Genomic DNA, 14,146 nt, shown 5'->3' with positions numbered 1-14,146 from the left:
GGGTAGCAAAATAAAATCAAACCCCTATCACAATTTTAAATGAGAAAATAATAGCTTTCAGCTGGTCCAGAAGGATAGATAGCATAGATAGAAGCATAGATAGCAATGGATGTCCCTCAATAAGCCCCTGTAACATTACTGCTATGGGAATTGAATTACCCCCAAATACCATAGGTTTCTGGGTGCGATTCAAGGTGTCGGTTATCAGCGTGGGACTGAGTTCCTTGTGCGACCACTAATCCTGATAGTTTATGCCCATCTTAGTAGATCTGGAAGAGTGGGTATGTGGTGCGGCCTAAAAAGTCTGTCTTATGGAACAATCTTACAAATGGCCTTGACTTTGTTGGTGTTCAGGAAATGGTAAAGGCCTAATTTTCACCCAGGCATCCAAACACCCAGAGCCAATATGTTGATGAAGCTAGCATAGGTGGTTGATCAATGAGTTCAGGTTTTATTCATTGTTTTATTTATTTCAATTTTATTCAGTTATTGAGGGCTTAGTGTGGTTTATTGTTTAATTTTTAAAAATATATTGTGATTCTGTTTTCTCGCTGCTGTTCTGATAGATGAATGGTTATATATGTTTGTTTAATAAATAAATACATTCTCTAGCTATGCTCCAATGCCCAATCAAATTAGAAACATAAGTAAAGTATCTGAGTAAATTCCTAATATTAAGCAGAATGATGCCAGTGATTAGTGAAGACATTCAGTAAATGGTACAATAAAGTTACATCACCAATTAATATGTAGAGAATGGCATCATTCTATGCATGTGTTCTGCATTTGTCTCAAATTTGCCACCTGCACACACATATATATGAATGAACACATTATTTATAGTGCAGCTGCTTGGAAGCATAAAATGTGCTATAGACAGTCTTTTAGCAATGAACAGATAAAGAACATTTTTAGTATATCTGAATTGCCATATTGCATCTTGTTTCTGAAACTGCAGTTTAGATATGTATCGTATATTTGCTATTCAGAGTGAACCATATAAGATTATTAAGCATTGATCTGAAAAAGTGGAATGTCAAAGATTATTATCAATTTTTCATCAATATGAATTTTTAGACAACAGATTAGTTCAGATTATCAGTATTCAAATGTGCAGATCAGTATTTAACTATGTGGTTGTATATTTTTCCCATTAAGTTACAGCCTAAAATAACTCATTATAACTAATTTAAATTATTAATCCAATTTATATAATTGTATCTTTTGTAGAGGGTGGAGAAATATAGTCCTTTTATTTATTATCTGATTTATATCCTGCTTTTCATCCAGTAGGTAGCATATATAACATATATATGATATATATTATCACATATATATCACATATTGAGAGCTGTATGCAACAAAATTTCATTTTAATATATGCTGATTAGTGTACAGTGGGGCAAAAAAGTATTTAGTCAGCCACCAATTGTGCAAGTTCTCCCACTTAAAAAGATGAGAGAGGCCTGTAATTGTCATCATAGGTAGACCTCAACTATGAGAGACAAAATGAGAAAACAAATCCAGACAATCACATTGTCTGATTTGGAAAGAATTTATTTGCAAATTATGATGGAAAATAAGTATTTGGTCAATATCAAAAGTCCATCTCAATACTTTGTTATATATCCTTTGTTGGCCATGACAGAGGTCAAAAGTTTTCTGTAAGTCTTCACAAGGTTGGCACACACTGTTGCTGGTATGTTGGCCCATTCCTCCATGCAGATCTCCTCTAGAGCAGTGATGTTTTGGGGCTGTCGCTGGGCAACACGGACTTTCAACTCCCTCCAAAGGTTTTCTATGGGGTTGAGATCTGGAGACAGGCTAGGCCACTCCAGGACCTTGAAATGCTTCTTACGAAGCCACTCCTTTGTTGCCCGGGCGGTGTGTTTGGGATCATTGTCATGCTGAAAGACCCAGCCATGTTTCATCTTCAATGCCCTTGCTGATGGAAGGAGGTTTGCACTCAAAATCTCACGATACATGGCCCCATTCATTCTTTCCTATACACGGATCAGTCGTCCTGGTCCCTTTGCAGAGAAACAGCCCCAAAGCATGATGTTGCCACCCCCATGCTTCACAGTAGGTATGGTGTTCTTTGGATGCAACTCAGCATTCTCTCTCCTCCAAACACGACGAGTTGTGTTTCTACCAAATAGTTCTACTTTGGTTTCATCTGACCATATGACATTCTCGCAATCCTCTTCTGGATCATCCAAATGCTCTCTAGCAAACTTCAGACGGGCCCGGACATGTACTGGCTTAAGCAGGGGGACACGTCTGGCACTGCAGGATCTGAGTCCCTGGCGGCGTAGTGTGTTACTGATGGTAGCCTTTGTTACGTTGGTCCCAGCTCTCTGCAGGTCATTCACTAGGTTCCCTCGTGTAGTTCTGGGATTTTTGCTCACCGTTCTTGTGATCATTTTGTCCCCACGGGGTGAGATCTTGCGTGGAGCCCCAGATCGAGGGAGATTATCAGTGGTCTTGTATGTCTTCCATTTTCTAATTCTTGCTCCCACAGTTGATTTCTTCACACCAAGCTGCTTGCCTATTGCAGATTCAGTCTTCCCAGCCTGGTGCAGGTCTACAATTTTGTTTCTGGTGTCCTTCGACAGCTCTTTGGTCTTCACCATAGTGAAGTTTGGAGTGTGACTGTTTGAGGTTGTGGACAGGTGTCTTTTATACTGATAACAAGTTCAAACAGGTGCCATTAATACAGGTAATGAGTGGAGGACAAGAGGAGCCTCTTAAAGAAGAAGTTACAGGTCTGTGAGAGCCAGAAATCTTGCTTGTTTGTAGGTGACCAAATTATTTGCAAATTATTTTCCACCATAATTTGCAAATAAATTCTTTCCAAATCAGACAATGTGATTGTCTGGATTTGTTTTCTCATTTTGTCTCTCATAGTTGAGGTCTACCTATGATGTGAATTACAGGCCTCTCTCATCTTTTTAAGTGGGAGAACTTGCACAATTGGTGGCTGACTAAATACTTTTTTGCCCCACTGTACATTTAAAGTGACAATAAAGTTATTCTAAATCTAAGTCTAATATATAGCACTTTTTCCTCCCGTTTTCTCCACAACACTAGCCTGTAAGACATATTTGACTGGGAGAGAATGACTAACTCAAAGTTACCCAGTGAGCTTCCATGGTTGAAGGGTGCACTAGAAAGTCGGTTTCTCTGGTTCCAGGCCAACATCTTAATCACTGCAACTCATGTTTCTTTGTTTTCTTACCTTATTGAAAGCTGCAGTAAGTAAATGCAGTTTCTTTTTAAGGAATTTTAAGGAACAAAATATATACATCCTTGTTTACTATATATCTTTCACACTGAATTATATCATGTTTTCTTGAATAAGCAAGCCATCGTTTAAGGGAGCCCTATGCCTTAGTGTAATTATGAATCTAAATGTCTGTAATAATAGTGTTGGCTATTGATTATTATATAATACATTGTGCCATATTAATGAGGATGCATGGCTTCTACAATTTGTATGGGTTGTGTTAAATGGGGAGATTATTCTTTTTTCATAGAATGGCAGGAATCCATGGCTTCTTGTCATAGTGTTTGACCCATATTAAGAACTTCATTAAATAGAGAAGTGCTTTTTTTAAAGAAATGGATTCAACTTTTTAAATTTTTATAACATTTGGTAGTTATTTGCATGTTTCACTTTCAATGTGTGACATAATCAGTTAATAACTAAAACAATAGAATCACCTCCTACAATAGAATAATTCATATCTGAGATGGGAAGGGAAGTAAATATGCTTGGATTCCCATTATATTTGTCAGGCCAAGAGCTTAGTGTTCAGTGTCAGAGGACTGAGGTTGAAGTAGCTGCTTGGTACTTCATACCAGTAGCTGGTATGAAGACTGTTGGTTGTAATACATTCTGTCCTATCCTACTTGACCAACTCGTTTATCATCTATATTAACGAGTCTGTTTGGGTTACTATTTGTTTCTGATGCTAGAGAAAGTTACAGTACTGTAAGAGTAAAGATAATCTATCATTATATTTTAATCCTTGGTGTCTTGCCGAAAGATCTAATTCCATAGTTATAGACATTGAATATGGCACATCACGCTATCAAGGTTCGTATCACAGCATGGAATGACTTAATTCAGTGTTCAGCAATTGGTTTAACTTGCAGAAGATTGCCAGATGCAATTCTGCTAGATGAGATTCTTTCATTAAAAGAATGAAAACATTTACACAAAAATGAATTGCTTTGGGCTGTGCAAAGAAGTAAAATATATAGGTCAATTCTAAACTCTAATCTTTTTCTTCCTGTATTTTCCATTAATGTATATATATTTAATTTAAATTTAATTAATTATTCACGTAATGGCCCATTGTGACCTGAGAAATACTAGTTCTCCCTCACCATACTTAGTTTTTACAAATAGGTGCTACAAATCAAAGTTAGTTTATCTTATTTATTACAGAGGGAATCAAGGAAAGTATTTGGAAGAAATTCTGTGTACCTCCTTTCCAGCAGATCATTTTTTCCATATCTTTCTTTCTATTTCTTTTTCTCCAATTGACAAGTTGCATGTTCTGTTTCTCTTAATAAGAAGTGAATGATTGTGCTTCTTCTTCATCAAATTGGCATGGCAGATGGAGAGATAAAATCTGGTTTTCCCCATCAGATGTTAAGATTTAGGTGCAGAGATTGCTTTTTTGGGAGTGGGGGACACTTTCCTATACCTGTTATTCTGTTGTATCTTCCTCTATTTAGAGAGAGACTATGTCCAAACCAATCCCAAATTAGCATAAGATATACCACATAAGTGGAAAGTCAAGAGAAACACGGAAAACTATTTTCAATAAGTTGAAATTTGCATTTCACCTATAAGAAAACATGTAGATTCTCCCTAGAGCTGGATTGAGAGAATCCAGGAATGGGTGTTGCTCTGTTCTTCTGCCTGGAGACTGAGCACGTGATCTTTATTTCCTTTTATGGTCACTCCTCCCTCGTCTGGTGATTCCCCAGTTCGGTTCACTCTTCAGCGCAGAAGAGGTGTGGAACGAGTGAGCTTCGCCTTCGATTCCGGATTCTCCCAATCATGAGCAAAATAAGGGGGAGAAATCTTTGGTTATTGGCAGATCACTCTGAGCGATCAGGCGGCTAACCGGTCTTTTTTTTTTTCCAGCTTCCATTCAGCTGAGGTCTCTGTCAGCCACAATCGGCGGTAAGAGGCCTTTTAAATTGGGCTCAATTCCAAGTTGAGGCCAGGCATTCCCACCAGGATGGCAGAGAGGGACTTAGTCACTGCCCAGTTTGGGCACATCTGGGCACACTGCGAAGCAGCGGGAGCGCATGGGAGTGCAGATTTGAGCTGCAGCAGCCCATTGTGGGCCAGTCTGCCTATCGACGTGGTGGAAAATGGCATCTTGGGCGCCTTCCACCAGCTGGCAGCCTCAGACATGGGACAGTAGGCTTGCCCTAGAGTTTCCCCAACCTAGAGGCAAGAGCGGTGGCCAGGGGAGCAATGACTAGGAGCCATACGGCAGCCACTTCAAGTGGCAGAGGCTCCAAGATGGCCGAAAAGGACACAAAACGGCACCAAAAAGCCATTGAAAAAGAAACGGCCAAGATACACAAGGCTAAGAAAATCCAGGATCGGGGAGGTTCTCCCAAGGGAGGAGTGGAATTCTCCTGCCCTCAGGAAGGGCGGCCATTGGGTCCTACTAGTGATCCAGGCCTTTTGTAGGCAGCTTCTCATCGCGCCTGGCCACAGATGGCACCAGAGAGTCATGTTCTCCAACTTTAGGAGAAGTAATGGATAGGGCTGAAACCTTTTCTCTTGCAAATCCCAGCTTGCCTGTAGCAGGAACAGAGGAGCCACTCCCTCCTCCCAGAGCTATGCCTGAGACTACCTTTACTCCTACTGCAGCAGGGATCCGCCCAGAGAAGGAAACTGGTTCTGAATTGCCTGAACATTTGAAATTGATTATTTCCCAAGCTATTACACAGGGAATAGCTGCAGGCTTGCAGCAAAGGAATCAACCTCCCCAGGGAGTTTCCTATTACCAGCCCCAACAACTGCAACCCATGCCTCAAGACGCCTGGTTAGATCTTCAGAGTCTTCACTCTCTAGCTCCTTCCATTAGGAGCAGTGACTCCTCGGCTGAGGAGGAAGAGTTTATGGCCTTTTCGGAAGATGAGGGGATGAACCCGTATCCATCACGTTTCACAGGCCTCTTTAAACCGGACTTGTTCAAGTTCTTGCTACGTAAGGCCAAAGCCATAACAAATTTGGAGTCTGATCCAGTTCCAGACTCAACCCCGAGTCCTGGGGATTCCGGTCACTTTATTTATTTATTTATTTATTTATTTATTTATTTATTTATTTATTTATTTATTTATTTATTATTTATTATTTATTATTTATTATTTATTATTTATTTATTATTTATTTATTTATTTATTATTTTATTTTATTTTATTATTTTATTTTATTTTATTTTATTTTATTTTATTTTATTATTTTATTTTATTTTATTTTATTTTATTTTATTTTATTTTATTATTTTATTTTATTTTATTTTATTTTATTTTATTTGTCATATTTCTATGCCACCCACTCTCTGAGGACTCTGGGCGGCTGACACCAAAGACAGTATACTAAATAGCATATTGCCCCCAACAATCTGGGTCCTCATTTTATCCACCTCGGAAGGATGGAAGGCTGAGTCAACCTTGAGCCAGTGAGATTTGATCCGTGATCCGCTGAACTAGCAGTCAGCTGAAGTAGCTGCAGTACTGCACTCTAATCACTGCGCCACCTCGGCTCTTCAGAGCCAACTGTTGAGGCAGAGGTAGTCCCATCACCCAAGCTCTTTCTGGATGTGGTCCAGAGGTAGTGGAGCAATCCAGGAAAGGGTGTTCCTCCGTCAAGGTCAGAAAGGAAGCTGTACAATGTTGCTGCAGACCTCTCTGAAGCCTTGCAGATTCCTACAGTGGATAAACCAGTGGCTGCCTTGACATCTGTTGCACTTCTACCAGCGGATGCAATTGATTGTTTAAAGGCAGATGATACGAAAGCAGAACTGACCTTGCACAAGGCCCAACAGGCGGCTGCAATTAAGGCCGCTACATCAGCTTCATTTTTTAATAGGGCTTCTTTGCTCTGGCTTTGCCAGATGCAAGAAACAATTCCCCCAGAAAATGTTAGGATACATCAAGATATCAACAAGTTGGTGGCTGCAGCTGAGTTTTCAGCTGATGCCACCCTGAATGCGGCAAAGTTCGCATCTAGGTCTATAGCCTCCTTGGTCACAGCCTGTGGCTTGCTATGGCTTAGGCATTGGCAAGATGACAATAAGAATAAATGGAAGTTGGCTTTAGCCCTTTCACGGGCAACAAATTAATTGGGGATGCCCCCAAATTTTTTTATCACATGCCCCGTCTCCAGGGATGCATCCAAAAAAGGCCTGATGGAAACAGCAATTCAGCATCTGCTGGATATCCAGGCGATTCAGCCTGTCCCTCAGGAACAGCAGGGACAGGGATTTTATTCAATATTATTCATAATCCAGAAGAGCTCCAGGGGGTGGAGAGCAGTTTTAGATCTGAAGCATCTGAACAAGTGTTTCGAATACAAGCGCTTCAAGATGCAGCCACTTTTCTCCGACCACCAGATTGCTCCATTTGGGAGCCATAAAGACACATCCATATGCATGGTCTCTCACTCACCAGAGAGGCAAGACAGCTTGCAACAATTGGCAAGGCGTAACAGGTCCAAGGGCACAGTACCTTCGGCACTCCTGTCTCAGCTCCTGAGCAAAATTATTTTGTGCATTTCCATCATTCTGTGGGCACGACTACATGCCAGGGCACTCCAATGGTTCCCTCTGCCCTACCCTCTGCTCCGGCAGGAGCAACTCACAGGTCAGGGTAAGGGTTCCTCAAAGGGTGCTGCAGTCTTTTTGGTGGTGGACGTCCCAGGCTATCACCAAGGGATGCCTGTTGAAGAAGCCCCACCATCTGATCATTATGACGGACACCAGCCTCTACGGCTGGGGGACCCACTGCCAGTCACTGATAGCCCAGGGTCAATGGAACCAGGTGGAGCTGGCCCACAAGATCAATTGGCTGGAGCTCAGGGCGGTTCATCTGGCTCTCAGAAGCTTCAAGGACACCATAGTCAGGCGACACATTCTGGTCTTAACAGACAACGTGACAGCCAAAGCCCACATCAATCAACAAGGGGGGGACTCATTCCAGGTCCCTCATGACAGAGGCAGAACATCTGGGCAGAGAGGCACCTTCAGTCCTTGAGGGCAGAGCACATTTCTGGGACACAGAATGTGCAGGCAGACTGCCTCAGCAGGGTGACAGTGGACCACTCAGAATGGCGCCTGCACCCGTCACTGTTTCAGGAACTGTCAGATCGCTACGGTGTCCCAGTCCTAGATCTGTTTGCCTCCCTAGACAACACCCACCTGCTGAGGCTCTTCAGCAGATTCAAGTCATGGGGGGCGGAGGGGATTGATGCCCTCTGCAGTCTGTGGCCTCAGGGACTCCTGTATACCTTCCCTCCCCTTCCTCTGCTGCCTGCAGTCATTAGGAAGGTTCTGACAGAAAAGGCAGAGATAGTGCTACTAGCTCCCCATTGGCCCAGGAGACCAGGGTTTGCCGACCTGGTCATCCTGTCTGTGGCACGACCCTGGAGGATACCTCAGGACAGACCTTCCCTCAGCCAGGGGGCCTTGGTCCATCCGGAGCATCAGTGGCTCCAATTGCCTGCCTGGCGCTTGAGCGGAGGGCCCTGAGGCAGGAAAATTTCTCTTCCATGTTCATCCAAACCATACAAGCCTCTAGAAGGCAATCCACAGAAAGGATATACAACGCAATCTGGAAGGTCTTTTGCACCTGGTGCTTCTGGTCATGGACTGATCCATCAGCGGGTTTCAATGGTCTAGGTCCTGGAGTTCCTCCAGGAGGGGTTGGACAATATTATACGGAGACAAGTGGCGCCTCTGTCTTCCGTTTTGTCATGTGGGAGCCTAGAATCCCTCGCCAAGCATCCTACTGTGCGCAGATTCCTCAGGGGCCCCACTAACTTGCGACCTCCTGTGGTCCACAGGTATCCCACTTGGGACCTGACGAAGGTTTTACAAGCCCTGATGGAGAGTCCCTTTGAGCCATTAAGATCGGCCAGTCTGCGATTCCTAACCTTTAAGGTGACCTTCCTTGTGGCTATTACATCAGCCAGAAGGATTTCTGAACTGGCGGCTCTTTCTGTGAGGCAAGACCCCTGTATCTTCCACCCGGACAGGGTGGTCCTGAGGCTGGACCCTTCTTTCATCCCCAAGGTCAACTCCTGGTTCCAGGAGCTGATTTTGCCCAACTTCTGCCCGGGCCGAAGACATGCCCTAGAGCAGAGGTGGAATACCTTGGATGTTAGAAGGGCCCTTCGGATTTACATCAAGCGAACATCTTCCTTCAGGAAGATGGAATCTTTGTTTCCTTTCAGCCATCTACGATAAGCAACTCCTTCAAAGGTGGGATGGTGGATTAGGGCTTGCATTGCCAAGGTGTACGAGGTTCAGGCCCTCCCAGTGCCTGGGTATGTAATGGCACATTCCACCAGAAGCGCGGCCACGATGGCAGCATGGGTGACATAGGCTTCTATTGAGGTGTGTCGAGCAGCTACATGGTCCTCCCCAATTCCTTTCATCAGGCATTATAAATTGGACACCTTCACTTCAGCTGAAGTGGCCTTTGGGGGACGAGTCCTCCAGAGGGTTCATAATGCCGTGGGGACTTAGGACCAGACTGCTGCCCACCCGTTGGGGACAGGCCAGCTGGGGACAGGCCAGCTAGATCCAGCTCTAGGGAGAATGGACATTGGTCCTACCTGATACACCATTTCTCGTAGAGCTGATAGAGAGAATTCAGCCCTACCCTAACTAACGTCTGGTCCACAGTCCGGGAGGGGTGACTATTTTTGCAGGTCACATGTCTATTCATCGCTATGCCTTCACTGAACTGGGGAATCCCCAGACGAGGGAGGAGTGACCATAAATGGAAATAAAGATCATGTGCTCAGTCTCCAGGCAGAAGAAGAACAGAGCAACACCCATTCCTGGATTCTCTCTACCAGCTCTACGAGAAATGGCGTATCAGGTAGGACCAACGCCCATTCCATAATCTGTATTTGTAAAAATTGGAAATTCATTCCAATCATTTCTTATGAGTCCCAAAGAATAATTCATCAGTAAGCTGTTAAAAATCATTTCTTATTGAGAACAATTACCATACTCCAATGGAACTGTGACATCATCAGAAATCTTTGTCTATAAATTTTTTTCCAGAGTTCTGTTGCTGATGCCAACCATTTCTTGACACATTACACAGGCATTCAATTATTGATTAGGTTATTCTTTTCTCATTCATTTTAGGACACTATTAGCCTTAATTTTATCCTTTCAAGAACCTCTATGTTGATTATCTACCTTTGATATTTAAATATCAGAAATTTGAGTGTCATTCAGGAATTTTTAAGATTTTCCATTCATTCTTTTGATTTTTTGATTGGTATAAAAATTACAGATATTTTAGTATAGAAGATGTAGAACCAGTGGTAAGAAAAGTGTGTTATTTGATACAGAGTTTTTGAATAAGAATAAATTTTATTGATAGCATCTACTCTTGATTATTTCTGATATGATTTTTTTAAAATTCTAATCATTTTTAATAGCATTTGAAAACTAAATTCTGTAGTCAGAAGGTTAGATAAAATATGATTTTTACATCATGAAAGATAAAAAATCAAATTATATCTTATTCTTTGTGGAATTTGCTGCCTTTCCTTTTTGAAATTTTTCTATTTATCTTTCTGAAAATAGAAGAGTAGCTGTGGATGTTTTCAAATTTAACAAACAATTGCCTTCTGATACAAGTTTGATAGCTAAGAATGACTTGACTCTGCTGTTAACTTTTGAGAGCTAGTGAAATAAATTGGAAGCCATATAGAAACTGAGTACTTTTCTAGAAGTGCACACTGACTCATACCCTCTTACAGATTGATGATTAAATGCAGCTCAGGCTACAATCCATAAAAATTGTGTGTGGGCTTGCTTTTTGTTTTTGCTAGCATTTTGAGGTGGAAGTTGGCTGGGAAATGGAAAGGGATGTAAAAGAAGTCTCTTTTAGAACCAAAAATTGCATGGTCCACCAAAAAGGAATCCATTGAGGCATACCATATAACAGTAATCTACATAATATCCACTTGTGTCTGTCATTTGTGTTTCATGGTGTTTCTTATAAAGCAAAATGTATTTAAGAAAACTACATACAAAGCTATGCTTGGGGAGAGATTGTGGATAACAATAAAAACAATAAGTTCAGTGGAACTGTATATTACGCAGATTTAAATTGTGAACTAAATTTTGACATTTCTAGAAGATTAGTATTTTCTTCGGGCTTTAGCACTAATGTACAACTCTTGCTTCTTTAGTTTCAGGTGATAATAGCAAAATCCTTATAAAGGATTTTATAAAAGTTTGAGCAGGGATAAGAAAAAAATCTTGTGGCTATCAAAAAATACATTCCTTTGAGGGGATACTAAAGTAAACAGTGGCAAAGGGGCAGAGAAAAAAGTGAATTGGGACATCCATTCTTTCCAGCCACCCTTTTTGTATTCTTTCTGTAATTTTACTTTTGTCTCCCACATTCTCTTTCTGATATCTCTCTCTTTCTCTCTCTCAAGCAGAGCACTGCAGGGAAGGGATAACTGTCTCCTATTGGAAGCTTGAATCAGACAGGCTTTTTAATGAGGTCAATGACTCAACTTGGAAGCAATTTTTTACTCCTGAGAATTACCTGGACAAGCCCTTGCAATTTTCATGACAACATTTTCAGCAGTAGTTGCCATTTCTATCTAGATTTGAGAGGGAGTGACTACTCAAACTCACCCAGCTGATTTCCAAACCTAAGTCACGATTAGAATTTAGTTCCTCATTCATAGCCCAGCACCTTAACTATTAGACCAAATTGGATTTCTCAGCAGGCAACTACATCATTTATAAATAAAAACAGCATCTACTCCTAAATGTTCAACCCCATCATTTTGCTGTGAATATGTACAGCGAATATTTCATTGCTGCATATTCTCTTAGTCTCCCATTCTTACATTGTTGGCACAGTTTCTCTTTTCCGGTGTTGTACCAGACTAATTCTTGGCACTATCAGCATATGTCTTAATAAATTATGAAGCTTTTTTGTTTGCATTTTCTGTGATTATACCTAATAAAAGTATGTGTGGTTTTAATCTGAATCTTATTTTCAGAATTTTCTGTAGGTTTGTATGTTTCTTTGAGTCAATGTTCCTTTATTGTGGCATTTCTAGTATTTATTGTGGTGTGATTCGTTCATCTTGGCAATCACGGACAATTATAGCATGTGTAGAATATTGTGTACCAATTTTCTTCAAATTGTAGCTTGGTGAAAATTGTATTGATTTTTTCCCATAGTTTTGCATCCATTTTATCATGCAATTTTTAATTCGTCCAGTCTCCATATCGTATTTAAATATCAATTATAAATTCATCCTACTAAATTGTCAAAATTGTATAAATATTTCAAATTCTGTCATCTTTCTAATGGTATATCCTCCTTCTTTGATGTCACTTTTTACTTTTCCAGTTATTTGGAAATACATTAACCATTGTAGAGATTTATCTTTATTAAGCAATTATTGTTGTTTTGTTAGTTCCTTTAACAGAGGTAGAATTTCAGTTCTACTGATATTTCCAAATTCTTTATTCCAGCTCTTAGCTGTTCCATTAAAGTGGTTTTTAATTATGAAATACATATTGATAGATAAAAGCAACAATAAATACATTTTTCCTGATTATGGAAATAGTTTTCTCTTAGCTACAGTGAATTGCTGATAGTCAGGTGGCATATAAATTTAGATAATAATTCCTTTAAACTCAGATAAATTCAGTTTGCACTGTTTTTTTTCTAAATAGGCTTTCTCAAGCCAGGCTTATTGCTGGTAGAATGAAAAAGTTTAAGAGAAGACTTTCTTTAACACTGCGTGGGAGTCAGACTATTGATGAGTCACTTTCTGAACTAGCTGAACAAATGACAATTGAAGAGAACAGCAACAAAGATAACGGTAAGTACATGCACCATATTTATTATTTTTCTAAAGTATTTAGAAAAATGAACATGCTATTATTGATAATTACCTTAACAAGGTGAATTATGAGTTTGGAATTAGTGTAGTCATTCATTTTAGTTTGGATAACTATAATATTTTCTTTTCATAAAATATTTCTAATGTGTTTTGTTCAATTTATTATTACTGAAGAACATGTTTTAATTGAATGCTACCAAATTGCAGTTTTGTTTATTTAAAAATATTGAATTGTACATTGGGTTGCAAAAATCCTGCATCATTCCATTCCTACTAGTATCAGCAGATATACTCAGCTATTGAGTGCTAAAGCTCTCTTTCATATTGCATTTTATTTTCAGTGTTTTGCAGCTATTTGAAATTTCAGTTGTGGAGCAATTTTGTTTAAAAGTGAAAGCTATGTTTGCAGTCTGCTGGATGTTTACTATTGCTGAATAAAAAGTTGATATTAATGTACTTTAACAGATGGAATTGTATGGGTTGAAAAGTATATTCCATCTAATAAGATGATACAGATCTATAAGAACTACAAATACTTAAGATGTTCAGAATTTCTTTGCTGAAATAAAGATTCTGCACTAAACGTATATTATGGGTAATACAAAGAAGTAGTGCATCTTTCTTTCACTGGTATACAGTGGTATGCTGTTAAACATATGATAACCAGCTTTGCCAGTTCCATTCCTGTCATTGCTGGGTGTTGTGACTCATTCAGCTTGCAAAAATCCAAGAAATTTAACAATCGACTTCCATGAACTGGTAGAAGCTGACTCAGCACATCACTGCTGGTACAGTATCTTGGTTTAAATAATTTTTTGAAATATGTATTTCAGGCAGAAAGATCGTATTTTGCATATACAGTCTCTCAGATTCAGTTCCTTGTAAATCTAAAAGAGTTTCAGATCGAAGGCTTGATTTCTCATGCAATCTTTGAAAAATGGTGTAGTACTGGATTTCCAGGTGATGAATGGTGAGCTAGCGTAT

At 40.1% G+C, this 14,146-nt stretch overlaps 1 protein-coding gene across 1 annotated transcript in view; it reads left to right on the top strand.

The window, feature by feature from the left end:
• The window catches only part of CDK17 (cyclin dependent kinase 17), a 99,451-nt gene that overhangs the window by 37,330 nt on the left and 47,975 nt on the right, over nucleotides 1-14,146 (top strand). The window contains exon 2 of the mRNA XM_070946696.1: nucleotides 12,993-13,141. Within this exon, the coding sequence (XP_070802797.1) occupies nucleotides 13,024-13,141 (118 nt within the window). The 5' untranslated portion in view covers nucleotides 12,993-13,023. The remainder of the gene's footprint in view (nucleotides 1-12,992; nucleotides 13,142-14,146) is intronic.

The sequence above is a fragment of the Pituophis catenifer genome, unplaced genomic scaffold (assembly GCF_029215685.1).
Source record: "Pituophis catenifer annectens isolate HBS135680 unplaced genomic scaffold, rPitCat1.0.hap2 SCAF_7, whole genome shotgun sequence".
Classification (NCBI taxonomy): domain Eukaryota; kingdom Metazoa; phylum Chordata; class Lepidosauria; order Squamata; family Colubridae; genus Pituophis; species Pituophis catenifer.
The sequence above is the reverse complement of the archived record's forward strand: the minus strand, read 5'-3'. Positions and strand labels throughout refer to the sequence as shown.